Source organism: Cynocephalus volans, chromosome 7 (genome assembly GCF_027409185.1).
Source record: "Cynocephalus volans isolate mCynVol1 chromosome 7, mCynVol1.pri, whole genome shotgun sequence".
In the NCBI taxonomy this organism is placed as follows: Eukaryota; Metazoa; Chordata; class Mammalia; order Dermoptera; family Cynocephalidae; genus Cynocephalus; species Cynocephalus volans.
Window position 1 is genome coordinate 123050094 of NC_084466.1, and position 27350 is coordinate 123077443.

At 41.8% G+C, this 27350-nt stretch overlaps 1 protein-coding gene and 1 pseudogene across 1 annotated transcript; both read left to right on the forward strand.

Moving 5' to 3' along the window:
- The first annotated feature begins 68 nt into the window (after positions 1-68).
- LOC134382728 (small ribosomal subunit protein uS12-like) lies at positions 69-498 on the forward strand (annotated as a pseudogene).
- Positions 499-21642: 21144 nt separating this feature from the next.
- Positions 21643-26597, forward strand: HHEX (hematopoietically expressed homeobox). The gene is made up of 4 exons (XM_063103503.1): positions 21643-22009; positions 24129-24307; positions 24529-24579; positions 26379-26597. Exons 1-4 carry the CDS (start codon positions 21643-21645, stop codon positions 26595-26597), a joined length of 816 nt encoding a protein of 271 aa, XP_062959573.1.
- The last annotated feature ends 753 nt before the right edge of the window (positions 26598-27350 follow it).

Sequence of the window (27350 nt, forward strand, 5' to 3'; positions counted from 1 at the left end):
CTTTTTTTCTTCTATCTGATTTAAAAGGCAACTGTAGCTCTTTTGCTCAGGCTCATGGCACCAGCAGGATGGGCAAGTGTCATGATCCTTGTGCTGCCAGACAGCTATGTAGTCATTGACAGGACTAGAAGCGGCGTGATAAACAGCACAAGAAAGCCCATTTGGGCACAGCTCTGGAGTCCAACCCTTTTGGAGGTGCTTCCCATGCAAAGGAAATTGTGTTGGAAAAAGTAGGAGTTGAAGCCAAACAGCCAAATTCCACCATCAGGAAGTGTGTCTGGTTCAACTGATCAAGAATGGGAAGAAAATCACTGCCTTTGTACCCAAAGGTGATTGCTTGAACTTTACTGAGGAAAATGATGAAGTTCTGACTGCTGGATTTGGTCAAAAAGTTCATGCTGTTGGTGACATTCCTGGATTCTGCTTTTAAGGTTATCAAAGTAGCCAGTGTCTCTCTTTTGACCCTACAAAGGCAAGAAGAAAAGACCAACATCGTAAGGTTTGATGGCAAAAACACAATAGTAATAAAATTTTATAGGCCCCCCCCAAAAGACAACTGCATAAAGCTATAATTATAAATGTATGTTGATGGGCACACAATGTATGAAGAGGTAATTTGTATGACAATATGATGAAGAGGAAAGGGAACAGAGCTATATAGGAGCAAGATTTTGGATACTATTAATATTAATAAGTTGGTATTAATCTGAACTAGATTGTTAAATTAGGATGCTTATTATAATCCCCAAAATGACAAAGGAAATGACTCAAATGTATATATATAGAAAAAATATATATAGAAAAAAATGTAAATGGAATTAAAATGGTATATTAGAAAATATCTATTTAACACAAAATAAGGCAGTCATGGAAAATAGAGGGCAAAAAAGACATGAGACACATTAAAAACATAGAAAAATAGCAAGCATAAATCCTTCCTTAATAGTAATTACTTTATTTTTTTATAGGTTTTACAGGGCTAAAAGTAATTACTTCAAGTGCATTAAACACTCCAATCAAAGTTCAGAAATTGGTAGAGAGAATTAGAAAAACATGATCCAACTATATACTACTATCTACAAGTGACACACTTTAGATTCCAAGTCACAAATATGTTGAAAGTAAAAGGATGGTAAAAGCTACACCATGCATACAGTAACCAAAAGAGACCTGCAGTGGCTATTCTAATATCTCACAAAATAGATTTTAAGACACAATAGTTCCTAGATATAAAGAGGGATATATTTTAATGATAAAAGTGTCAATTCATCAGCAAGACATAGCAATTATAGACATGTATGTAATTAACAACAGATCCCCAAAATATATGAAGCAAAGACTGAAAGAATTTAAGGGAGAAATAGACAACTAAACAATAACAATTGGAGACTTCAGCATGCCACTTTTAATGACAAAACAACTAGGCAAAAGATCAAGAAGGAAATGGAAGACTTGAACAATACCATAAACCAGTTAGACCTACGAGATATTTCGAGACCATTCCACACAGCAATAGTAGAATATATTCTTCTCAAGTGGAGGTGGAGCATTGCCATGATAGACCATATGTTAATCCATAAAACAAGTTTCAATAAATTTAAAGGGATTGAAATCATACAAAGTATGTTCTCTAACAGCAATGGAATGAAATTAGAAATCAACGACAGAAGGACATTTGAGAAATTGCCAAATATGTGGAAATTAGACAACATACTCTCAAATAACCAGTTGGTCAAAGAAGAAATCACAAGGGAAATTAGAAAGTAGTTTGAGAGAGTGTGTTGCTGCTAACAGACACCAAGGCCACGGGTTCGGATCCTATATAGGGATGGCCGGTTAGCTCACTTGGGAGAGCGTGGTGCTGACAACACCAAGTCAAGGGTTAAGATCCCCTTACCGGTCATCTTTAAAAAAAAAAAAAGAAAAGAAAACAAATACACAACATACCAACACTTATGGGATGCAACAAAATAGTGCTTAGGAGGAAATTTATAGTAGTACATACGTATATTCTAAAAAATGAAAGATCTTAAATCAATAGCTTAATCTTCTACCTTAAGAAACTAGAAACAGAAGTGTGAACTAAACCCAAAACAAGCAGAAGAAAGAAGATAATAAAGATTAGAGTGGAGATAGAGAGTAAAAACAACAAAGAAAATAACTGACTACCATCACAGAACTCTATATCTAATGAAAATATTTTTCAAGACTGATATTTCACTAAAGGCAGTTTATGTGTCTAAGAAGTGAAAATTGATTTTGTCACCACCAAACCGACACTAAAGGAAATACTAAAGGGTGTTCTTTAAGCAGAAAGAAAATGATACCAAATGGCATCTCAGAGGTGTAGGAAATAATGAAGAGCAATGGAAAATATAAATGCATTGGAAAAGGTAAATACTCACCATAAAACAGTATCAATGTTTTATAGGGTCTAAAATGTGTGTGAAATTAAAATCCTCAGGAAGAGCTCATAAAATGAAAGAAGGGTAAGAGGACTTAAAGGGTTCTAAGATCCTTTGACTGTCTGGGGATGTGGTAAAGGTTCTAATTAATATTAGACTTTGGTAAGGAAAATATTAGATTTTGACAAGTAAAGTTTTAATTATCTGGAGTAACCATTAAAAGAATAGCAAAAGACCCCAAAATTAACAAGCTAATACAGGGAAAAAATGGAATTATGTAAAATAATCCAAAAACAGGCAAGAAAGGAGAGAAAAAAGAACACAGAACAGATGGGACAAACAGACAATAAGAGGGTAAATTTAAAATTAAATATGTTTAATTATGCCAAATCTAAAGGGTAAAATAATCCAAATTAAAAAACAAAGATTATAAAAGCAAATAAAGTGAAACAACTGTATATTGCCTATAAGACACACCTTTTAAAAAAGATACTGAAAGCTCTACCAATTAGAGTTTAAGGCAAGAAATATTACTGAAAATAAAAGCATTTAATTAAGAAATGACCAACGGTCAATCCACTAGGAAGATATAAAAAATCTGTGTTTGTAAGCAACTAATAATCAAAACATATGTAGCAAACACTAACAGGACTAAAAAGAGAAATAAAACGTTAGAACACAGATCCCTGTACTGGCCAGCCACCCCAAAATAAATAAATAAAAAATGAAAAGCTAGAACAGACTAAGAAATTTTGGTACTCCTTGTTGTACTAATGGCATTTCCCCCCCAAAGGTCCTTGGCTCTTTTAACTAAGCATTAAAATTGAATATGGTTTTGTAAATGCCCATTATTTGTTACATAAAGTTCAATGGATGGGAGCTCAGTTTTCTCATAACGTAAAATCCTGACTAACAATATATAGGGAAGAAGAGAGATCCTCTTCTTAAGGATTATTACTTATCATTACTACTTATTAAGTAGTAATGATTAAAGTGAGGTACACAAGGACATTATATCCTCTAAGTGATGAAGTCACATAACTTTCAATATTGGGCAAGGTTTTACATGACGTAAATGGAAAGTTTAGATATGGAGCCAACTAAAACTGCATTGTTTGCAAAACTTTACCTCAACATTTGAATGTTTCATCACTATTAGGTCTCATTTTAACATTTTCTAATTTTACTTGTGACTTCCCCTTTGACCCATGGGTTATTTAGAAGTGTGTTGTTTAATTTCCAAATAGTTGGGGATTTTCCAACTATCTATTATTGATTTCTAGTTTAATTCACTTGCAGTTAAAGAACATACTTGTATGATTTCAGTTCTTTAAACTTCGTGGAGTTTTTTTTTAATGACCCAGAATATGGCCCATATTGTTTGAATGTTTTATGCACTTGAAAAATAATGTACTGTATTTTCCTATTGTTGGGTGTATTGTTCTATAAATGTCGGGTCAAGGTGGTTGGTAGAGTTGTCAGGTCTTCAATATCCTTATTGATTTTCTGTCTAGTTCTATTATTTAAAATGTTAAAGTCTTTATTATTATTTTTTTGAGTGCATAAATCTTTATTCGTGAACCATTATCTCAAAAGAGGCATTTTCAAAAATAAAAAAGGTCAACACTGTAATAAAAGGGAACTATGCTAAAATGCACTGTGCTATTTTTGTAGATATTTGACGTAAATACAGTATTGACATTTTGGACCACTGAATATAAGTAGAGAACAACCATTAGCAATATTATTGATTGAGATCCTATTTACATTTCTATTATTAATTTCAACTAATTTTTAAAGATGAATTATTTTAGTTTATCTTATTAGTACTGTCTATTAAGATATAACAAACTATTACTTCATATTATGTGGGAAGTTAACGCTCTTATACTTCCTCAAAATGAAGCTATCTTCTGCTCACATATTAACAGAATGGCAGATTATTACCTGGAGAAAAATATTATTATCTTTTTTAGTTCCTTCAATCAATTGATGATACTTTCTGAATACCTACTATGGTTAGGCACTTCCCCCACCAAAGGCACATTAAAGAATCCATTTCAGAGTTTTCCCTATTTCCTGTCCCTAGAACATATCTTGCTTTTTTCTTTTTTCTTTTATTATTTAAAAAAAATAATTTATTTTATTTATTGAATCAAAATCGATTATACATATTTTTGGGGTTGAACATTGAGATATGTTGATTAAATCAGTATTACTAGCATATATATTGTTACAAATCGTAATTATTCTTCATGCCCTTTGTCCAACCTCTCCCCTTCTCCCATTCCCTCCTCCTCCCCCCTCTAATTGCCTAGATTTCTTCTCTCCTTCTGAAAGAATCATGGTTACTCTGTTAACTTGTTACCTAGATGATCTGTCCAGTGCTGAGAGATGTGATCGGGTCCCCCAATATTATCATAGAGCAGATGCTTCTTCTGTCACTCTGAAGTGGGTTTTGTGGAAAGAGACATCCTCTTCTTTTCTTTGTCTCTGCTGGTGACTCTTCTTATGTGAATGCACTCCAATGGTTGGCAGACCATCTGCGTGGTGGCTGTGCCGTCTAGCCGCTTTTGCAGCAGCCATGGTTATTGTGGTGACTGTGGTGGGCCACGCACGTGGGGGTGCTGTTTTTGGCATGCTCCTTGGCACTGGCGGTATGCCTGGTTGTGGGGTGTGTTTGGCCCCCTTCTCCTTGCCTCGAGTCCCCTGGCAGGCCCCAAGGTGCTGGCATGTTGTGCCTGGTTGTGGGAGAGAGGTCCTGTCCTCTTATCCATGCCCCAGGTCCCTGGGTAGGCTCCGAGGTGCTGGCATGTTGTGTCTCGCTGTGGGAAGATGGTCCGGTCCCCAGCTCCATACCCTGGGTCCCTGGGTGGGCCCCAAAGCACTGCCTCAGTGTGCCTTGTTGTGGGAGGATGCTCTGGTTCCCTTCTCCATGCCCTGGGTCCCTGGGCAGGGCCTAAGGTGCTGGCTCAGTGTGCCTGGTTGTGGGAGTGTGTTCCAGTCCCCTTCTCCATTCCCTGGGTCCCTGGGTGGGGCCCAAGGTGCTGGCCTGGTGTGTCTGGTTGTGGGAGAGAGGTCCAGTCCCCTCCTCCATGCCTCAGGTCCCTGGGTGGGCCCTGAAGCACTGGTACATTGTGCCTGGTTGTGGGAGAGAGGACCATTCCCCTTCTCCATACCCCGGGTCCCTGGGTGGGCCCCAACGTGCTGGCTCAGTGTGCCTGGTTGTGGGAGAGAGGACTGTTCCCCTTCTCCTTGCCTCAGGTCCCCAGGCAGGCCCCAAGGTGCTGGCGTGGTGTGCCTGGTTGTTGGAGGTGCGTCCAGTCCTCTTCTCCATGCTTCTGGTCCCCATGCTAGCCCTGACGTACTGGTGCAGTTTGCCTGGAAGTGGGAGTGGGGTCCGGTCCCCAGATCCAAGCCTCCAGTTCCCAGGCAGGCCCCAAAGTGCTGGTGGTGTGCCTGGCCCGGAACTAATTTTTTGTCCTTTGCTTCTAACACAGGGGAACTTCCTCTGGGAACCAGTACTTGAGCTGTGTGGTTGTTTAAATTGCTGCTTTGCTGCTGTTTCCCTAGGGAAGGCTTTTTGTGCAGCTCAGGGTTTAACGGTTGACCTCATAGGTACTTCTGGCTCTCCAGAGACCCGGTGGATCTGTGTTCTGTAGACTCTCTGATCTGGGCCTGAGTTTTTTCATCAAACTGCACCCCATGCAATTCTGTATTCCCAACCAGTCTCCTCTGAGTGGTCCAGTGCTGATTGGGGGACAGATTGGCTGTCCATGTGAACCCTATTAGTGGTCTTGCTGTCTTGGGTGCTGCCAAGGTCCTCTTCTCCCCTTCTGCCTCCAAGTAACTCCATCTGAAGGGCTCAGCTGCTTCTTCTGCTGGCTCCTGCTCCATGTGCTCATCAGCTCAAGCCTTAAAGCATCTGCAGCCTGAAATGCTCAGAGCAGCTTTTTCTTTCTCTCATCGTAGTTTCTCCAGCCTTCATGAACTTCATAGGTCTCTCCTCCCCTTCCCCTGAGCTCCAGTGGCCTTGGCTTGGCTGATGTTACATTTTTATAGTTGTAAATTTGTTGATTTGTGGGAGAGATTGACGCTGGGAACCATCTATTCCGCCATCTTGATTGGATCTCCAAAATGTTGAAGTCTTTATAACTGGATTTTTTTATTTCTCCATTCTGTCCTTTCAGTATCTAGCACCTCTGTTGTTAGGTACATACATATTTAGAATTGTTATACCTTTTAATGAATTGACCCCTTTATCAGGATGCAATATTCCTCTTTATCACTGGAGATATTCCTTATTCTAAAGTTAATTTTAATATTAATATCAATACTCCAGCTTTCTTTTGATCAGTGTTTGCATGATATACCTTTTCCCATCTTTTTCGTGTTAATCTATATATGTCTTTTCTATTTGAAGTGCGATTCTGGTAGATAAAGTATAGAGTATAATTACTTTTTTCCAATCTGAGAATCTGTTTTTTAATTAGTTTATTTAGACCATTTACATTTAATGTGATTGTTAGGCTTAAATATACATATAATCTTGCTACTGGTTTTCTGTTTATTCCCTCTGTTCTTTATTCCCTTTTCCTCATTTTCTCCCTGCTTTAGAATTAATTAAATATTTTTATCCATTTTATCCCCATTAAAATCTTTGCTTAGTTGTTTCCCAAAGGGTTACAGTATACATTTGAATTAATCATGGTCTATCTTCAAAACAAATTATGCTGATTCATACATAGTTTAAGAACCTTAAAACAGCACTTTCAATTCTCTTTCATCTTTTCTATGATTGTTTTCATTTTACTTTTAAATGTGCAATAAACCCACAATACATTGCTACTATATTTCTTTTTGAAAGTCAATTATCTTTTAGAGAGATCAAAAATACTAGAAACAATGTTCTTATATTTACTTTAATTTTAACCATTTCCAGAGATCTTCATTTTTGTGTGCAGATACTTTTTGTGTGTGTGATACCACATTCTCTAATATCATATTCCTCTTGCTTAAAGTACTTCCTTTAACATTTCTCATAGTACAGGACTGTTGGTAATGAATTTTGTCAGCTTTTATTTTCTAAAAATTATTTTTCCTCTACTTTTGAAAGATATTTTCATAGGGTGAGAATTCTGGTTGGTAGTTTTTTTCTTTCAGCATTTTAAAAATGCCACTCCATGGTCTTCTGATTAACACAGTTTCTAATGAGAAATCTGGTGTGATTCTTATCTTTGTTTTTCTGCATTTAATGTGTCTTCTTTTCCTGGCTGCCTTCAGATTTTCTTCTTTACCTTTGGTTTGCAGTAGTTGGATTAGGGTGGGGGCTAAGTTGCTGGAGGGTAGCGTGTCTTCTCCATCCTCAGCCTTCAGCCTTCCCTGTGTGCCTGAGCCTGACAGGGGTCTCTAATCATGCTTTTGCCCTCCCACCATTGAAAGCTGCTGCTGTTTGATTCTTGGGACTTGCTAGCCTAGAAGTTGGGGAGAACTTTCTGCTGTCCAGGCCCAGCCTTATTCTTAAGTAGGGCCTGTGTGCCAGGACTTGGTGGAGTGGGGCTTTCTCAGTGATCCTGTCCCTCCTTCTAGTAGCCAGACTCCGCCTGTATCTTTGGCAGTTACTTTGCAGGGGAGAGTTTCTAGCCCCTCCCCTAGGACTAGAGGTTTTTTGTTCATCACTTTTATCACAGTCTTCACTTGCTCCCTGGGCGTCACAGGTTTGTCTGTAAGGAAGAAGGGTCTGGGAAGAGTTTCATGCCTCTCCTGTAATGCTGCTGCTTCCCTTCTCCAAACCTGCAGCGGGTATGGAGGCTTTCTCTGGTCTCCCGCCCCGCCTCCAGTCTTTCTTGAGCACTTGATAAAGTCTATGGAGAAGAGCCTGCTAGTGAGTGCAAACTTCAATGGTGTCTGTGGTTCCCAGGGATTCTATACTTTCATGCTAGTGCACATAAAGCCTTTGCCAGTTCCTTAAACATTTCAGCTAAATTCTTACCCACTTGCACTGTGTCTTTCCTCTTCTTCCCAAGCTCTGCCACGGGTCAGCTACTGCTCATCTCTGTCTCTCCTTAGAAGGGACTGTCTTTCCTTAGAATACTTGGCTCCCTTGAGAGCTTAGCTCTTGATGAGTTCAAGAAAAGTTACAATTGTGTAGTTTATTTAGCTTTTTCTTGTTAGGGTGGAAACAATACTCTGGCTTTCTACTTCCCAGGTGGGAACAGAATCAGTGTAGTCTGTCATTAACATTTTCTAACTTGTTAGAAAAATGGTGGAAGTGCTTTGAACAGAGATTTTCTTTTCAAATGTATACTTATTTTTTCCTATATGACTCATCTTGAACAAAATTGTTGTACATCTATTTGCCATATCTTCTAGTCCCTTGCCAGCCAAAAGTCTTTCCCAGTCTTTATGGTCACCTTCCATGCCTTCAAAGTATACTTCCCCAATGTATACTTGAAAAGAACTAAGAAAATAAGTACTTGATCTGATACCCTGTTCTATCTAACCGACCCTCTTTATTCAAAAGCTTTTGTTTTGAGGGAAACTTAAAACCTTGCTGCTATACCTGGGCTTGGCAAATTAGCTAATGAAGCAGGTGGCTTTTGTTTTAGCAGGAGCATCAGTAGCAGGTCCCACTTGGGATGTTCTTCCCCTAAAGAGGAAGAGAGAGAAGAAAAACTGGTAGACCTATTTAATAGATATCCTACTAAAAATAATATTTTAAATGGCTTTGTTACTCTCCCACTGAATTATGAGTCAGTTGGTTGGATAACTCAAAATTAGGACAGTAATAACAAAATCAAGGTACCCTTTTAGAATCATTCTGATTTTTCTTTTTACCAATGAGATTAGATCATGAATTGACAAACCTAATCATCTTTTCTTGAATTTTCTTTTCTTTTTTTTCTTTTTTGGTGCTGGCCAGTACAGGGATGTGAACCCTTGGCCTTGGTGTTATAACACAGCCCTCTAACCAACTGAGCTAACCAATCAGCCCTTCTTGAATTTTCAGACAAATAATGGGCCTATTTCATATCTTTTATATAAAACATATCTATGACTTATTTAAAGTAAAACATTAAATAATTGAAATACTTTAATATGTAGAGTTTGAAATATTATTATGCTTTTTCAAATAAAAGGTGGCAGAAATCAAACATGGTGCTAACTGGTTAATAATTTTGCATATACTGTATTTATGGATGTATGTATTTATGTGACTGATTTTAAGAGACAACATATACTATACTTGCAAATACACTTAGATTTAATAAAATTACTTTGCTCTTCTCTCTTCTGTGGAGAATTCCTGTTTTTCACTTTAATATCCTGTGCCACGGCTGCTGGTTAGCTCAGTTGGTTAGAGTGCAGCCTTATAACACGAAGGTCACAGGTTCAGGTCCCCATACCGGCCAGCTGCCAAAAAAAGAAAAAAAAAAAAAAAGTCAATCCCAGACCACCCAGGAAAGGGTGCATACCCAGGAAATAAAGTGATTGATATGGACTTCCTGTTTACAAGAAGTCGCTTGCACACATTACCATTGCAGAGCCAGTAGCAAAGGCTCTGTGGAAACAGAGAAAGCCCTTACTTGTTTAAGAATCACAACTGAGATTAAATCCTTGCTTTGATATTTATTAGCTCTGTGCCTTGACTTGGGACAAGTCATTTAACTTCTCTGGTCCTATTTCCTCACCTGTAAAATGGACTTATTATCTATCTGCTGGACTCTCAAAATGCAGCAAAAGTTTCTTAGGCTTCCAGGCTGGGAGGTATAATAAGGTTGAAAAAATGAGCCTACAGTCATTTTGTAGCTAGTCTTCCACCAACTATGGAAGATGGAACTCCATGTGTGACAGCTTCCCTCTCTACCTCCACAATCAGTGCTCCCGAAGACCACAAGGGAAGGGTCACACAAACTCTGGCTCAGTGCCATGAGCCATTAAATTTGGGGAGATGCTATTTTTCGTCCTGACCATTGTCATTGTCACTACTGCTGTTGTTGCCACCACAGCAATGGTCTTTATGATTATTGTTGTTCTTGTCCATATGCCTCATTCTGCAGTCCTTCTGAGAATTCTTACATATTCTGCTCCACCCAGGTGTTTGCCTTATCACTCAGAGAAATAGAATGGGTTCTTTCTCCATAGAAACCTAGAAAGCCCCTTGTACTCAGGGTTGGGCTTTCAGCCTATATACTCCTGCCCTTTCTCCTAGCAGTGCTGGGGTGATAGTCCATGACCCACATTTGTTGATGCCTCGTTGGTGCCAGCTACAGTGCTGGGTGCCGGGGGACAGGGATGACTAAAACACAGCCCTTGCTCTTCAGGAACCATTAGTCCAATGACATCCACTCCAGTCTTGGGGTCTATACCCTATTTCATTAAGTTCAGTCCCCCAAATCAACATGGGCACTCATCCTCTCTTAAGCTACTTCCACTTCAACCATTCAATCCCTTCTTCTCTCTACTTCCCCCTTCCCCATCTCAAACATGGCTCTTCCCTTTTTAGCTTGAGTCACTGGGTAGGTGGAGATAACAACAATCAGGATAGGGAACCCAGAAGAGGAACCAATCAGAACCATCTTTTCTAAACTAGCAATGAATTAGGAAATGTATAGCCCTGCCCCTGCTGTCAACTTTTGTTTTTCCTCAACAGAAGTCATGCATAACAAGTATTTTGCTGTCTTAGTCCATTTTGTGCGACTATAACAGAATACCACAGACTGGTAATTTATAAAGAAAATAAATTTATTTGGCTCATGATTCTAGAGGCTGGGAAGTCCAATATCAAAGTGCCAGCATCTGATGAGGGTCTTCTTTCTGCACCATCCTGTGGCGGAAGATGAAAGGGTGAAAGAGGGCACAAGAAGGCTGAACTTGCTTTTATAATGAACCCACTCTCGTAATAACAACATTAATCCATTGCTGAGGGCAGAACTCTCATGACCTCATCACTTCTTAAAGCCCCACCTCTCAACACTATTGCATTGGGGATTAAATTTTCAACACATGAACTTTTGGGGACACATTCAAACCATAGCATTCTACCCCCGGCTCCCGAAATTCAACACATGCATAATGCATTAATTTCATCCAAATAGCCTCAAAAGTCTTAACTTGTTTCAGCACCAACTCAGAAGTCCAGAGTCCAGAGTCTCATCTAAATCATACATGGGTGAGACTCAAAGCATGACTCATCCTGAAGCAAATTCCTCTCCAGCTGAAGCCTGTGAAATTAAACAAGTTATTTACTTCTAAAATACAGTTGTGGGACCGGCACAGAATAGACATTCCCATTCCAAAAGGGAGAAATAGGCATTAAGAAAGGGGTAACTGGCCCCAAGAAAGTCTAAAACCCAACAGGGAAAACATCAAGTCTTAAAGCTGGACAATAATCTTCTTTGACTCCATGTCCCACATCCTGGGCACACTGGAGTGGGGTTTGCACCCCCAAGGCTTCAGGCAGCCCCACCCCTATGGCTTTGCTGGGGCTCAGTGCACCCAGCAGCTCTCATGGGTTAGAGTTTTGTGCCTGCAGCTTTCCCAGGCTGGAGTTGCATGCTGGTGACCCTACAGTTCTGGAGTCTCAGGGGCTGCCCCCTCCCACAGCTCCACCAGACATTGCCCCAGTGGGGCTCTCTGTGGTGGCTCTGCCCCTGTGACAAGTTTCTGCCTGGAGCCTCAAGCTGTCTAATACATCCTTTGAAACCTAGGTGGAGGCCACCAGACCCCACAACTTATGTACTCCGCACATCAGAGTTGGAAGCAAGTAAACATTACCAGAGTTTAGAGCTATGCCCTCTGGTATGGCAGCCTGAGCTCCACCTGGCCCACTTGAGTCACAGCTGGGAGGGCCGAGGGTGGCTGCACTGTAATGTGGGGAACAGAGACTTGAGGCAGCACAGGGCAGCAAATGCTGAGGTCCTGCAGGTGTTTCTCTGGAAGCCTTGCTGTCAAGGTCCTACCTCACCCCTACCATCTCTGAAATGCCTTCAGGATCATTCTCTCATTTTCTTGATGAACAGCACCTGACCTTCTTCTTGCTCTTTAGCAAATGGCTGCTTGGCCACACCCTTGGTTTGCTCTCCTAAATATACCATTTTACTTTTTACATGGGTAGGCTGTGAATTTTATAAATCTTTCTGCTCTGCGTCCCTTTTAAATTCTGTCTTTAAATAATTTCTCTCCTCTTGCATCTTACTATATGTGGCTAAAAGTAGCCATGCAGATCCTTTAATATTTTGCTCCTCCAGATATCGTAGTTCATTGCTCTTAAGTTCTGCCTTCTACAAAGTCCTAAAACATGAACACGATTCTGACAGGTTATTTGCAACTGTATAACAAGGATGGCCTTTCCTCTACTTTCCAATACCTTGTTTCTCAGTTCCATCTGAGACCTCATCAGAATGGCCTTTACTGCCCCTATTTCTACCAACATTCTGATCATGACTGCTTAAGTAACCTCTAAGAAGTTCCAGAATTTCCCTACCTTTCTTCTCTTCTTCTGAGCCCTCACCAGAATTGCCTTTAATGATACATTCACAGCAATCTAGGCTTTTTCTAGCCTGATCCTCCAAATTCTTCCAGCCTCTACCTATTATACAGTTCCTAAGCCACTTCCATATTTTCAGATATTTGTTATAGCTATAGCTCCATTTCTTGGTACCAATTTTCTGTCTTACTCCATTTTGTGCTGTTAAAACAGATCATCTGAGACTGGGTAATTTATAAAGAACAGTGATTTATTTCTTACAGTCCTGTAGGCTGGAAAATCTTATATCAAGGTGCCAGTATCTGGTGAGGTCATTCTTGCTGTGTCATCCCATGGCAGAAGATGAAAGGGTGAGAGAGTGCAAGAGAGGGCTGAACTTGCTTTTATAACGAACCCACTCTTGTGACAACAAAATTAATCTAATCCTGAGGGCAGAGCCCTTATGACCTAATCACATCTTAAAGCCACACCTCTCAACACCGTTGCATTGGGGATTAAGTTTCCAGTAGTACATGAATTTTGGAGGACACATTCAAACCAAAGCACTTGCATAATTTATAAAGTTAAAAAAAATCAATCAACCAAAATTTGTTTGCCTTTCAACTTGGGAGAAGGAAAGAAGGGCTGAACTAAGTTCTTTATAGCTATTATTCTGGAACCAGGCAGAATTCATTCTATTCCCCTCAAATAGAAGAAAGTTGAGAACTTACTGTGTCAGGGATGGTGCTAAAAATTTTAAAGGCAGTAACACATTTAATCTTCATAATTTGTTTGATACAGGTGTGATTATTAGCCTGGCTTTTTTTTTTAAGGCTGCAATAAAAACAAACCAACAATAAAAAACACAGGCTAGGAGTAAATGCCTTGCCCAAAGTCATAGTTAGGAAGTGTTAGAAAAAGATCCATGCTTTTAACCACCGGGTAACACCACCTTCTATGTCCATTAGTGTGCGTTTATATATATATATATAAACAGCACACAAAAAGTTCAGATGCTAAGCAAAGAAAAGGTAGGACGATTAGAATGTTGTCCGTGTGATATCTGGCTCATTGCCACAATTGCCGAATCTTGAGTATCAGGTTCATTGGATTTCCGGCTCTCGAATCTTCATATTATGTGTTCATTATAATTAAATTCACTACAATAAGAACAACAAAAATCAGATATCTGGTTTGTTTTCAGGATATTCATTTACCAATACTGTTATAACAAAGCTCCTTGAGGGCAGGGACCTTGTCCTATTCATCTTTACATCTCTCACTAGATATTTATACCTAGTATGATAGACTCTGAGTAAGTGTCTAATTGAAAAACTTCCCTGTAATCAAAGATTTCCAAAATCCAGAGATGCACATTTATTTCAAGCAATATTTGCTAGAGCAATGCTCTATTACCATAAAAGAATTAGGAGATCCCCTTGAACTACTTCTCCACCATCATCATTGTTGGAGTTACCATTGGCGTTATCATCATCATCACAGCAACTGCCATTTATTGAATGCTTACTGTATGCCAGTGATTTATATGCAAAAACTCACTTAATCATTACAACAATATTATGAGAGAGAGATTATTACAATCCCTATGCTACTTCTAAGGAAACTGGAACTCAAAAAGGTTAAGAAACTAATCAAAGCTCACAGTAAAAATGGTGGAGCTTAAACCATGTTTATTTGACTCCATTCATTCACATTTTCAAAACTATCTATTGAGCGTGTATTAAATGCCAGACACTCTTTAGGAACTGGGTTCAAAATTCAAAAAGTACAGAAGGGTATGCAGCATAAAGCCACTTTTTACCTCATTCTTCCCCACTCCCTCCATCCGCATGTCTGCATCACCATCTAGTTTCCTTCTCCTAAGCAACCAACTCTATCAGTTTCATATAAAACCTATAACTTCAGCTGGGGATTCCCCTTTTGGGTCAAACCTTGGCATGAGCGGTATTTCTCACTTCTCCTAGTGGTGCCAGACTTCTTTGATGAGCCCATCTCAAATAATTCAGTATTTCAGACCCATTTCACACTGGGGGAAAATGTGTTCTTGGGAAGTCAGATTATGTTTGAACTGAGATGCGGTTCTTGCAGAACAGGAGGGTAAGTTTCTGTAGGTTAACTCACAGTGTCTTTACCGTGAAGCCTGCCTTTTTCTAGAAGGTGATCATCCCCAGCTCTCATAGATCCCCACTCTCAGGATCTCTATAGTGTTTCCCCTCCACCTCTCTCTCTGAACCAAGCTCTCTCCGACACCAGCAGTCCTACAGAACATAGGTCTTGTGACTTCTTTGTGAGCCTGGCATCATGCATTCGTTGCCTTTTCCTTTTCTCAGAATAGAACCTGCAGGGCTGGCTCGTTAGCTTAGTTGGTTAGAATGCAGCCTTATAACATCAAGGTCATGGGTTTGGATCCTGGTATCAGCCAGCTATCAAAAAGAAAAAAAAAAAAAGGATTCTTTAGAGTGCTCCGTAAAGTTAAGGATGGGGAAATCTTGTGTCCATAAGATCTCTAATAACTTCATGAAAATTTTAAAATCAGGTCCAGAATCCAGAATGGCTTTAAATTTTTCCTTCACACATTTGGTTCCTTGGCAGTAAAGCCTCTCTTGCTCTCCTTTCTGGTGGTGATTATAAGGGCACGTGGCTGGAGAAAAAGTGCAAATGAAGAGGCATAGGATCCAGTGGAGAAGGGTGGAGGGCTGAATAGAAAGGCCCATGGTCCAGACAGCTTGAGTCCTTGTTCACCATTTCTGGTATTTTCTCAAGGGTTGTTGGCTAGGAGTTTGGCTGCATGTCCACAGATTTAGATTATATGTGAAAATCTCACTTATGACATTGTAATCCTTGTTAAAATTATTATACGGTACGTTACTGGCCTTCATATGACATTCTTTCATCATTAAAAAAAAAAAAACTACATAGCAGCTTTATTGAGATATAACTCACACATTTCATCTGTTTAGTGTTCTTTCTTTTCACACTTGGTCTTAGCCAAAAGGCCAAGAAGTGATGGGTGTTCTTTTTTTAGGATATTTGTAAAGTTGTGTAACCACCACTACAATAACTTTTAGGACATTTTCTTCACCCCAAAAAACAATCACCCACTCATTTACTCCCAACTCTCCCAGCAATAGACAACCATGAATCTATTTTCTGTGTCTATAGATTTGCCTATTCTGGGTATTTCAAATAAATTGAATCATACAATAGTTGGTCTTTTTTGTCTGGCACCTTTCATTTAGCAAATGTTTTAAAAGTTCATCCATGTTGTAGCATGTATCAGAACTTCATTCCTTTTTATTACCAAATAATATTCCATTGTATGCATATACCACATTATCCATTGATCACTTGATGGACATTTGGGTTATTTCTATTTTTTGGCTATTATATATAATTCTGCTGTGAAATTTGGGAATAATTTTTTTGTTTGTTTGTTTGTTTGTTCTTTGGTGGCTGACTGGTACAGGGATTGAACTGTGGACCAAGCTCTAAACAACTGAGGTAACCGGCTAGCCCCACGGGAACAAGTTTTTGTGTGGACATATTTTCATTATGAGTATATACATCAGGGAGGAATTACTGGGTAATATGGTAACTCTATGTTTAACCTTTTCAAATACTGCCAGACTGCTTTCCAAAGCAGCTGCTTTGTTTTACGTTGCCACTAGAAAAGTTTGAAGGTTCCAAATCTCTACATCCTCACCAACACCTAAAAAAAAAAAAAGAAAAAGAAAAAAGAATATACCTATTCTAGTGGGTGTGAAGTGGTATCTCATTGTGGTTTTGATTTGCATTTCCCTGATGACTAATGCTACGGTTTAAATGTCCCCCCTGCCCCCAAGACTCATGAGGGAACTTAATTGCCATTGTAACAGTATCAAGAGGTGGGTTTTTAAGAAGTGGTTTGGCCATAAGTGTGGAGCCTGTTGGAAAGGTTTAATGTAGTTAACTAATGGCTTAATTATCCCCAGAGTGGGCTGTTATAAAGCTAGCCCAGCCCCTCCTGCTTCCTCTATCTAGTGTGCTTACTTCTGCCTTCCCATCTTCCTCCACAGGATGACCCTCACCAGAAGCCAGTGCCATGCTCTTGGACTTCCTAGCCTCCAAAACTGTGAGCCAAATAAACTTCTGTTCCTTATAAATTACCCAGTCTGTGGTATTCTATTACAAAACACAAAACAGACTAAGACAACTAATGATACTGAACATCTTTTCACGTGCTTATTGGCCATTTGTGTATCTTCTTTGGACAAATGTCTATTCAGGTCTTTTGCCAATTTAAAAAATTGTGTACTTTTTATTGAGCTGCTCCTCACTTTTTGAATTGAGCAAATATATGCGGCTACTTAAAACAGTTCATGGAAAAATAGAATCAAAAGATAATACAAATCTTTCCGTGAACTTTTTGAAGTACGCTGGTATGTCATAAGCTCTACCTAAAGCTCCATGGCGAGTAAAATTCACCCACATTACAGTGCTATGTAATGCATATAAAATGCAGAAAGAAAACATCACTGAAGAGATGTCATGGTGACTATTTCAGGGCTCTAATTCCATTTATGACATGGACAAGGCATTTATATTTGATCAGATTAGCATTTTGTAAGTTAGTAAAGCGCTAAATCACTGATTAGTTAATTAGATCTTGTCAAACATAAAATAAAATGATTTGATATGTGATTTAATAAATGACTTAGTCATCCCAACAGTTGAAAAGTAATAAAATTTTAGTGTAAGCAGAAATAGAATCAAGTTGTTATAATAAAATCCATTGATGTTTTCACGCTATCGCTAATTTGAAATTTTACCTCTATGTATATTTAATTATTGAAAACAAGTTGCAAAAAGTTCAAAGTTCATACTAGATAAATTAGAAGTGAGAACCACCTTCTCTTCTTAAAAAATTTGGTCTCTTGCACAATAGCAATGACTAAAATAAATGGTGCCAAATTTTTGGAGAGAGTCTTGTTTAATTCAGAATATAATTAAAATCTCATGTAGCTTTATTGGTTTTAGTATCCAGCAGAGAAAAAATATTGAAACTCCAAGAGATTTTGAATTAAATAGCTTCAACAGTTTTGTTTTATTAGTTCTGACTGTGTGAAAAAAAAAATCATAAGGACAACTTTGGAAAAATCTAGTTCTTTTAGAGCCCCAAATGACTTTTAAAACAATAAAAAGAACTATAAAACCTACACAAGTGATATTAAAAATTATGTAGTTCAATAAATGTGACATTCACAAATGTGGTTGTAATTTTTTTTTTTTTAACTATAGCAAAGTGAACATGGATCTGATGGCTGGATTTAGAAGTCAGTGTTATATAGCTTAACAGAATTAAGTGCTTCAATTTGCTGGTGAGGATTATGTAGCTGAATAGGAATGTTATACCAATGCTTTGTAAGATCCCCACCCACTTCCTAGGTCTGTGGCTAAATCAAAGAAAGGGATTATGTTTCTTTTATCAGTGATTATTTAATAATTCTATATTAGTGATTATTTCCCTAGCATTTTAATATTTACTTTTGCAAGGTTCATAGATTTAGCTCTTTTTGGCTGGTGGCTAAGTCACACACAGAACAAACTAGTGCCATAAACACGTACTATTTTTGAAGATGGAGAGTGAAGGCTCGTTAGTGATTTACTATAAAGGCATTAAATGAATTAGAGTAATCATCTCAGTAACTCGCTAGGTGGAAAACACAGGAAAACGTAGAAAAAGATGAGGGGGAAATATTTAGTGAGAAAAATAATAATCACAGTTATCTGTTTAGCTCACTGAGATCCCAGTCTTTGAAGACTCAAACATAACTTTTGAAGGCACGTTTGAATTTCAGATAATAAATGTACTTTCTTTGTCCCCATAGCCTGTCTCTGTCTTTGGAACACAGAAGAGCACCCTGAATCCTCCATCAGGCCATGTGATGAGAATGATGATGGCTGGAGTCGGTGCAACATCAGAGCTGATCCACAGAGGGACCAATGATTCTCAAGCAACCCTTCACTGATGGTTTCCAGGGGCACTGCCTGAAATGTATGCAGACTTAAATAATTCAAACAATTTTACTTTTTTTTTTTTTTAAAGAGACAGTGCTTTCATTTTTTAACATATGAAACCACACTTATCTTTTCCAAATTTTATATTGAAAAACTTTAAATCTACAGAGAAGCTGAAACTAGTACAATGAACTAGTACAATGAACACTTTTATACTCTTCACCTAAATTCACCAGTTAATAATTTTCCATATTTGGTTTTTTTTCTCTCTTTATACATATACATAGATATGTGCATTTGTATATATGCATATATATCTGTGTGCACATATATGTGCACACAGTTATCAGGACCCATAACCCCTAAATACTTTAGCTTGCATTGTCCAAGAGTAAAGACATTTTCCAATATAACTGACAATACCAGTATCATACCTAAGACAATTTAATAGTGTCATCTAACATACATTCACATTTAGTTTCCCCCCATTACCCCCACAAATGTCTTTTCTAGTTTTTTAAAAATCCAGAATCCAATCAATCGGGATGACACTCTAAGACCTTGTGAAACTCCTTATCCTCAACATTTCACCTGTTAGTTGTGCTGCCCAATGATGATTCTTTCTTGAGTGAATTATTATGTATTCTGATTTCATCAATTTTTCTACATTCGTTAGCTGGTATTCATTCTTCCAGCTTTCCCATCCACCACCCTTTTCTCTCTCTTAAGTATCACTATGGACTCATGAATTTGTTATATTCAATGTGTTATACTCCATAATGTATCTTAAAGCACCCCAAATTTGGCTGATGGAAGCCCCTTCAAAGCAATTCCTGTTTTCTTTCCATGGTTTCTGGCACAAGATGTCTTTGAGCTCACCATGTACTTTTCCTGCCCTAGACCTAGAATTAGCGACTTCTTCAAGGACTTGTACTATGAATAGGTCCCAATTCCACATGGTTCAATTCTCCAAATGTTCAAAAGGTATACATTCTCCCTCTAACCCCTAGACAGCCATGTTATCAGTTTTTTGTTATCCTTCCAGAGAGTTTATATGATAAACACAAATATATATTCTTACCCGCCACAAAGTTTTAACTCAAGTAATAGCATATTACACTCGCTGTTTGTCTGCACTTGAAGCTCTTGTCTGTCATTAGACTCTGAAAGATACCCATGACCCCATCCCCAAAAGATTAGGAAGCTTTAGGCGAAGTCCCAAATGTTTCAGATGAGAAACTCTCAGGGACTTGACCAAAGGTGCATTAACTAACCACACTCGCGTGCTGATCTCCGGACTTGGAACGTTCCTCCTCCTCACCCCAGGCTTGTTGACACCTACTGATCTTTCAAACATCATTTCCTTGGGGAAGCCTTTCCCTTCCTTAATGCCATCCTATTAAGTGATGTCCCCTTGTTATAAAGCTTCAGATCGTTATTTACTCCTTTCCTAGCACATACACGTCACCCTGTTAAATCTGTTTCCTGCCTTCGTGAGGACAAGGACTACATCTGTTTTGTTTCTTGCTGGCACACGGCAGTTGCTCAATAAAAATGTACGAAGTGAAACTCGAACCCAGGCCGTCAGGCTCCCAGTTCACTTCTTCCTCCTGCGGCCCCGCTGCCGATGGAATAATAGTTCCAGTCTGTAAAATTGAAAACCTCAATAGAAAAAGCGGGCAAGTCTCTCCACTTCCAGGACTAAGGAGGACCTTAGCAGAAACCGCTCACCGCGAGGTGTGACGACCGCAGGAGGGCGTCAATCAAGAAAATGCCCCCTTGCCCCGGAGGCGAGTGGAGCCGCACAGAGCCGAAGCCATACGGGCCAGTGCCATGTCTTCAATAGAAAACATGTGCAAAACGGGGACTTGGGCTGCATGCAGCTGCGACCACCAGGGCCCGGAGAGAGGGGACATGGAAGGAGATTGCACGGCGCCGTAAGACTCAGACACCCCCTTGATTCCTGCCCGATCGGCTTGTGCCAGCATCCCAGGGAAGTGGCCGAGTGCGGGGGCCCGCAAACGAAACGGGCTGGAACGGCCAAGAGTCTGGGGCACCTGAAGTCTAGTCGTCCGTACCCCGCTGGGACGCAGCTGAAGGCCGTGCATCTTTCTCCTTGGAACAGCCAGAGGAACCCAGGGCACTCTCCCACTAGGAGCTCGGGAGGCGCCCCGGCAAGAGTCAGTGCCACCGTTACTCCGGGGAGCCCACCGACCGGGGGGAGTCTCTCAGGCCTGCGAGTCCCGCTGCCCCTCGCCCTGGGCCGGCTGCCGCCACCCTGGGTCGAGGCCTGGGCAGTGCTTCCGAGTTTCAGCAGAGGTGCCTCCGGGCTGGAGCTAGGGCCGCTTGAGTCCGCGCTCCAGACGGTTGCTTTCCTTGCGCCTTCCCCGACGGACACGGCCCCGCGCTTCCCTCGAGGGCGTCCCCGACGAGGGGGACGGTGGGGGCCTGGAGCCCCGAGTGGCGAGGGCGGCGGCGGCCGGGAACCCGGGCGCAGGGTCCCTGGAGCCAGGGAGCGAGAGCGTCCCGGGGCGGGGAGTGGGGCGGCGGGGGCGGGCCAGGAGTGGGGGCGGGAGGCGGCTCCCGGGGCCCCGCGCCATTGGCCGCAGGGCCCGGCAGCAGGAAGGGGCCAGCGAGCGCGGCCCCACCCCGCGGCCGGCGGAGCCTATCGCCGGGAACGCGGAGCGCGGATAAATGTAGCGCCGCGCCGCGGGCGGGCAGCTCTCGGACGGGCCGGAGCGCAGGGGAGCCATGCAGTACCCGCACCCCGGGCCCGGGCCGGGGCCGGCGCCGGCGGGGGTGCCGCTGTACGCGCCCACGCCGCTGCTGCAGCCGGCGCACCCGACGCCCTTCTACATCGAGGACATCCTGGGCCGCGGGCCCGCCGCGCCCACGCCCGCCCCCACGCTGCCGTCCCCCAACTCCTCCTTCACTAGCCTCGTGTCCTCCTACCGGACCCCGGTGTACGAGCCCACGCCGATCCACCCCGCCTTCTCGCACCACTCGGCCGCCGCGCTGGCCGCCGCCTACGGACCCGGCGGCTTCGCGGGCCCTCTGTACCCCTTCCCGCGGACGGTGAACGACTACACGCACGCCCTGCTCCGCCACGACCCCCTGGGTAAGGCGGCCGGGGTCACGGCGGGGCCGAGCCGGGGCGACGGCGAGGAAGGCGCCACCCGGCAGGTGGCAGCGCCCGGGAGGCGGCGGGGGCGGAGGGGGGAGGCAATAGAAAGTTGTGGCAAAAGCGATCGAAAAGCGGCTCTCGGGCGCGCGCGGCGGCGGGAGGCGCGGCCCCGGCGGCGCGCGGCTGGGGCTGACCGCACCGTGACTCAGATTGGTTTTCCTGCACCTTGCAGGCGTCGGGGCGCGCGGGCCCGGAGACACCTCGGGCCCCGCCGCCGGGGCTGGCGGCCGAGGGCAGCCCTGGGCCGCGCGTGTCGCCCGGGGTGGGGCTCCCTCAGCGGGAGCGACGGGGAAAGCGGTGTCGCGGCGCCCCGGGGCCAGGGGTAGCTGCCGGTCCCGGGCGGTGACGGGGCTGGACCTGGTTCAACAAGCTTGTGCAGTGAAAGAGCCTGACCCTTTCCGTTCATACAGGAAATCTTGAGCTCTCGATAGGAGTAAATCTGGTTTCAGAAGCTGTTAAGTGTTTTCCTGGCTGCATGAAGCAGACCCTTCCCCCGGAGTAGTGCGCGCTGCTGATTATTTTATCGACATCCTCAATACAGACAAATTCAGGAAACACTCGACTTCTGATAGCCGGGATCCGTTTTTCTGATATTGTTCATTTCCTCTGTGTGGGATGTGACTTTATGGCAGCTAAAATAACCAGTTGCTTCCTTTTTTTTTTTTTTGAAGCTGTTTTGCACTAGTCTTAAGCCTGACGCAAGCAAAATCTCGAAAAAACAATGCCCATCTTTCAAAGCGTTTAGGCAGAGGCCTGCAGACGCACGGACGGACGGACTGACACCTCTTTGGAGTAGGAAGCTGCAGACCCCGGGCGCCACTCAGGAAGAGCAGCGCGGACACCGTGGGCATATAGAATTTTGCAGGGCTTGTCCCCTCAGGGCGCTTCCTAAGAAAGAAGTCACCCGTGGTCCGCGCCCTGGGTGGCCGTTGGCGCTCAGGGTCCGAAACCCTCGGGTAAATACGGCCTCGCCCCGGGCCACCAGGGTCTTAAGTCAAGTCTGTTATTGGCAGCATCAGTAGGGACCCTGCAGACAATTAACATTTTAATTAATCAACAGTTTAAGGTCATTGTTATTACAGCGCGGCCTCTACCTCAGTTCTCCACCTTCCCGTCTCATCTATAGAGACGTGGGGAGTGGGGGGATATTTTAGTTCTTTCTATTTATTTATTTTTTATTTTATTTTTTCTACAAAAGAGCTGTATTGTATTTTTGATGCCAGCCTCGAGCTTTGTTGCGGCAGCGCCGTCATGGCCCCGTTGGCCTGTTGGGGCCGGAGTGGGACCCTCAGCCGGGCCGGGCCTGGGGGCGAACGTTTTCACAGAGCGCGCCCTGGGTTTCCTTGGGTTACTGCTGGGACCGCGCAGGAGGAAGCAAAGGGTTTTTCGAGCTAGACCAACAGGAAACACATTGACGGAAATGTTGCCATAGCCCACGGGGTGGCTTTAACTGGCCGCCCCCGCGAGCCGGGTGTGAAATCAGAGGAGGCCGCGCCGCCCTCGGGTCGGGATTGGAGGCTCTTCGCGCGGCCTAAGGCGGGCGCCCAGGCCGAGCGCTTCTGCAGGAGCCAGGCCTTGGGTGGTGTAACAGCCCCGCTGCTCCCCTGCACGCACACACCCGGGCATATGCAAAGTGCGATTCACCAAGAGAGGAAAAAGTGCACCAAGGTTCACCAAGGGGTGCAAAAGGTTGTGCATAAATTTGAGAGAGACTAGTGAAAGAGGGTCATGGTATTTCAAGCCCAACCTGTCGTGGTCATTCTTTGGGCGATGAAAAAACTTGTGTGTTTGTATCTAGTTATAGGTGTGATGATGGTTGTGAGTGTTTGAGTGTACAAGGGTGGTCTGTGTGTGCATACACAGTGTAAGTCTGTGACTTTGGGTGTTTGTGTCCCTGGGTGTGTATTTGTGCAGCGTGTTGGGCCCATGTGCCGGTGGGTGTATATGAACGCGTCTGGTTGGATGGCCGCCTGCGTCCCCTCCACCTTTTTGTTACCCCCCCGGCCCCAGGCCGCTCCAGGGCCATCGCTAACCACCGCTTTCCTGCCCACAGGTAAGCCCCTGCTCTGGAGCCCCTTCTTGCAGAGGCCGCTGCATAAAAGGAAAGGCGGCCAGGTGAGGTTCTCCAATGACCAGACCATTGAGCTGGAGAAGAAGTTCGAGACCCAGAAATACCTCTCCCCGCCCGAAAGGAAGCGACTGGCCAAGATGTTGCAGCTTAGTGAGAGACAGGTGAGCTGGCCGGGGGCCGCCTCCGGGGGAAGGCTTCTGGGGTGGGGGTGGCCGGGCCGAAGACAGACGTGGAGCCCTGGTGCGCTCTGGCAGGCCCTGACGCACCGTCCAAACCCTGGAGGGCTGGTCTGCTCCACAGCCCCAGATCCGCTTCTTCGCCTCTCCTCAGATCCCTTGGGATTCCGGGCTAGTGGCAAGTTTTCTTCCTCTCTTTCCTGTAGGTCAAAACCTGGTTTCAGAATCGACGCGCTAAATGGAGAAGACTAAAGCAGGTATCGACAGGGTTCTGTTTCTATGGAAATAAATATTTTTATCATGTTATCTCAATGCAAGGCCTGTTATGGGTTGTATGCAAAAGTCATTTGAAAGACTATTTAACCTCTTCACCTTGATTAAAAAGACAAATAGTCTTGCTGAAATTCAGGATGAGTTGCTCAGGTGGCAGTAATGCTAAAAGCACCTAATGCAGTTCCTATATCAATTATGCTTAGCTTTTCACACACTGGCTAGTAAAACTCCTGGCTAATTGTTTTATAAACCCCATATGTTGTTTATCTAATTAACGCAGGAAAGATAAAGTAATTGACAGTAAATGACTTAAGCAGTTATCTTTGGGAGAAAATTGTTTCTTTATTTACACAGCCATAATAAAACCAGGCAGAACTCAAGGGTAAATATAAGGAAACAAACACCTTTAAGTTTTGTTTGCACTGTTTTTTAGAAGAATTAAATATCAAAGAGTTTAAAAATTATTTTCTATCTAATGCCAGCTCATAAAATGAATATAAAACATGTAAGAAAATATCCAAGCTTATTTGGAAAGTAGTTTAAATTTTCCAACAGTCTTTCTTCCAATGACCTTGTTACGTAATATGTGATAAAAAGTAAAGGCTAATTTAGTTTTTAAAGAAGCTCTGTTGACTTAAAGCTAAAGATTTGTTTTTGATGTCCTAATCTGGATGTGTTCTCCAAAGCTGTCTGACAATTGCTGAATTGCTCATTTGCCAACATTTGTAATAAAATATGTTGAAACAATAATGTGAGTGAGGAAATTTAAAGCAATGTGGATTTTTAAATTTATTGATCATTAAAAACAAGATAGCATCATCCCAAAGAACATTTTGAAACAAAATAAAATTCCCATAATTTCATTACTTTAATGTGATTTAAATATTTGCAGATTCCCTCTCAGTCTCTGACCTTGTGCATTCCTTTGTTATATAGTTGCAAGCCTGGTGAATATATTCTATAGTCTTGTTTTTAAAAAACTTAGAAGTTTATCGTAATGTTTCTTTGTAGGGTTATATCCATTTTAGACAAGCATAGTATTAAAAATCACTGACTTTAGTTCTTGGTCCAAAGCCTTGACGAGTTTACTAGGGACTTTTGAAATAGTGGTTTCTATGTGATATGGGAATGTTTTTCTGAAATTTGCCCCGTATTTTAAGTAAATTGTAGTTGTTCCCTTCTCAGTTGGCAACATTCTTCCAGTTCTGCATTTTTTGCCATAATTATGTAACTTGCTACACATTTATGCATATAGATGTTTATAAATTTACTCCAGAAAATGAATGAAAAATTATTCAATCTAATAGTTTTGAAACTTTCTTATTAATTCACCATTTAGCATTCTTATTTTCAAAATGTCTAGGAAACCCTATTAATTGGCAGGGTTTAAATATTTAAAGAATGAAGATAGTGTGCATCTGTAGTGATCTGATTTTTTTTCTCCCTAACCTTTTAAGAATTTTGAGGCCATGGGTCTGGGCTGGTGTTAAGTGTTATTGATATAATACATTTACGTTTATATGTGTGTCTGGTTCTTATCTGGCAAAAGAATAATCTTTCTCAGATGTGATAGCAGCTTTTTACTTCTGTCTTCCAAAGTGAGAAAGAAGCACAAGTATCTCTTTTCTGAATAAAAAGATAATAGCTGGAAATACTTGATAAACTAAAAATTTAAAGGACCGTACAAGATTAAAAAGGCATTGAAAGGGCATTTTGATTTATACCTCTCATCTCTCCATATTTTATGATCCTACCAATCTCCATTTTCATTCCCATTATTCAGGAGAACCCTCAAAACAATAAAAAAGAACTGGAAAACTTGGACAATCCCTGTGACCAGAGGCAAGACTTGCCCAGTGAACAGAATAAAGGTGCTTCTTTGGATAGCTCTCAATGTTCACCCTCCCCTGCCTCCCAGGAAGACCTTGAATCAGAGATTTCAGAGGATTCTGATCAGGAAGTGGACATTGAAGGCGATAAAGGCTATTTTAACGCTGGATGACGATCACTCGCGTTGGCATGTTCAGAAGACTGGACTTGAATAACATTTGCTACAGAAAATCTTCATAGAATAACTGGAAACCTATATGAGAAAGGGAATCAATTTTCTGGTATTCTGGAAACCTAAAATATTTGGTGCACTGGCTAACAAAATCACGCTGAAGCCTTAACTTTGACTTAACGGATGGTTTATGTACTAATTTTAGGTTATTTTGATAAAGTGACTTCAGTGATTAAATTCACCCCCTTTGAAAAAAAGGGAATTGTTATTCTATTTATGAAAAGTAATTTTGAACTGTTTTGTTAAATTTTAAAGGTGTAACTATACAGGTTTTAATAGGGTCGTCTTGAATGACTTTCTGTAATCTGTGTCTACATCCTCTTAACGGAAAGGCAAAGGGGCACCCCAATTCCAGAGGTGTGCCTTGGAAAAAGGGACCCACATTTCAAGCAGTCTTGGTTTTGGTTTAAAAGGAAACATTCTTTACTTTTCTATGGCATTCTTATACGGCTGCCTTAAATCCAAAACCATTTCAGAGCTTTTGCCTCCGGGATGTGTTTTCTTTTTGTAGTTGATAAGAATCTTAAATACTCGTTTTGCACTATCTCTTAGTACCTGTTTGACCAAGGTGTTAAGGGCATAGTACAGTCCAATTCGAGCAGAGAAACTGACTTGTCCGTGATTAAAATTAATCACAGATGACTAGAAGTCGCAGGTTAAATGTAAGTAGAATGTAGATATGTTTTATATCAA

What these genes read in the sequence shown, in the direction of transcription:
- HHEX (XM_063103503.1), top strand. Translation starts at nt 21,643, where the DNA reads ATGCAGTACCCGCACCCCGGGCCCGGGCCGGGGCCGGCGCCGGCGGGG. An exon ending in GCTCCGCCACGACCCCCTGG is followed by an intron (nt 22,010 to 24,128) that starts GTAAGGCGGCCG and finishes TCCTGCCCACAG; the next exon opens with GTAAGCCCCTGCTCTGGAGC. An exon ending in AATGGAGAAGACTAAAGCAG is followed by an intron (nt 24,580 to 26,378) that starts GTATCGACAGGG and finishes CCCATTATTCAG; the next exon opens with GAGAACCCTCAAAACAATAA.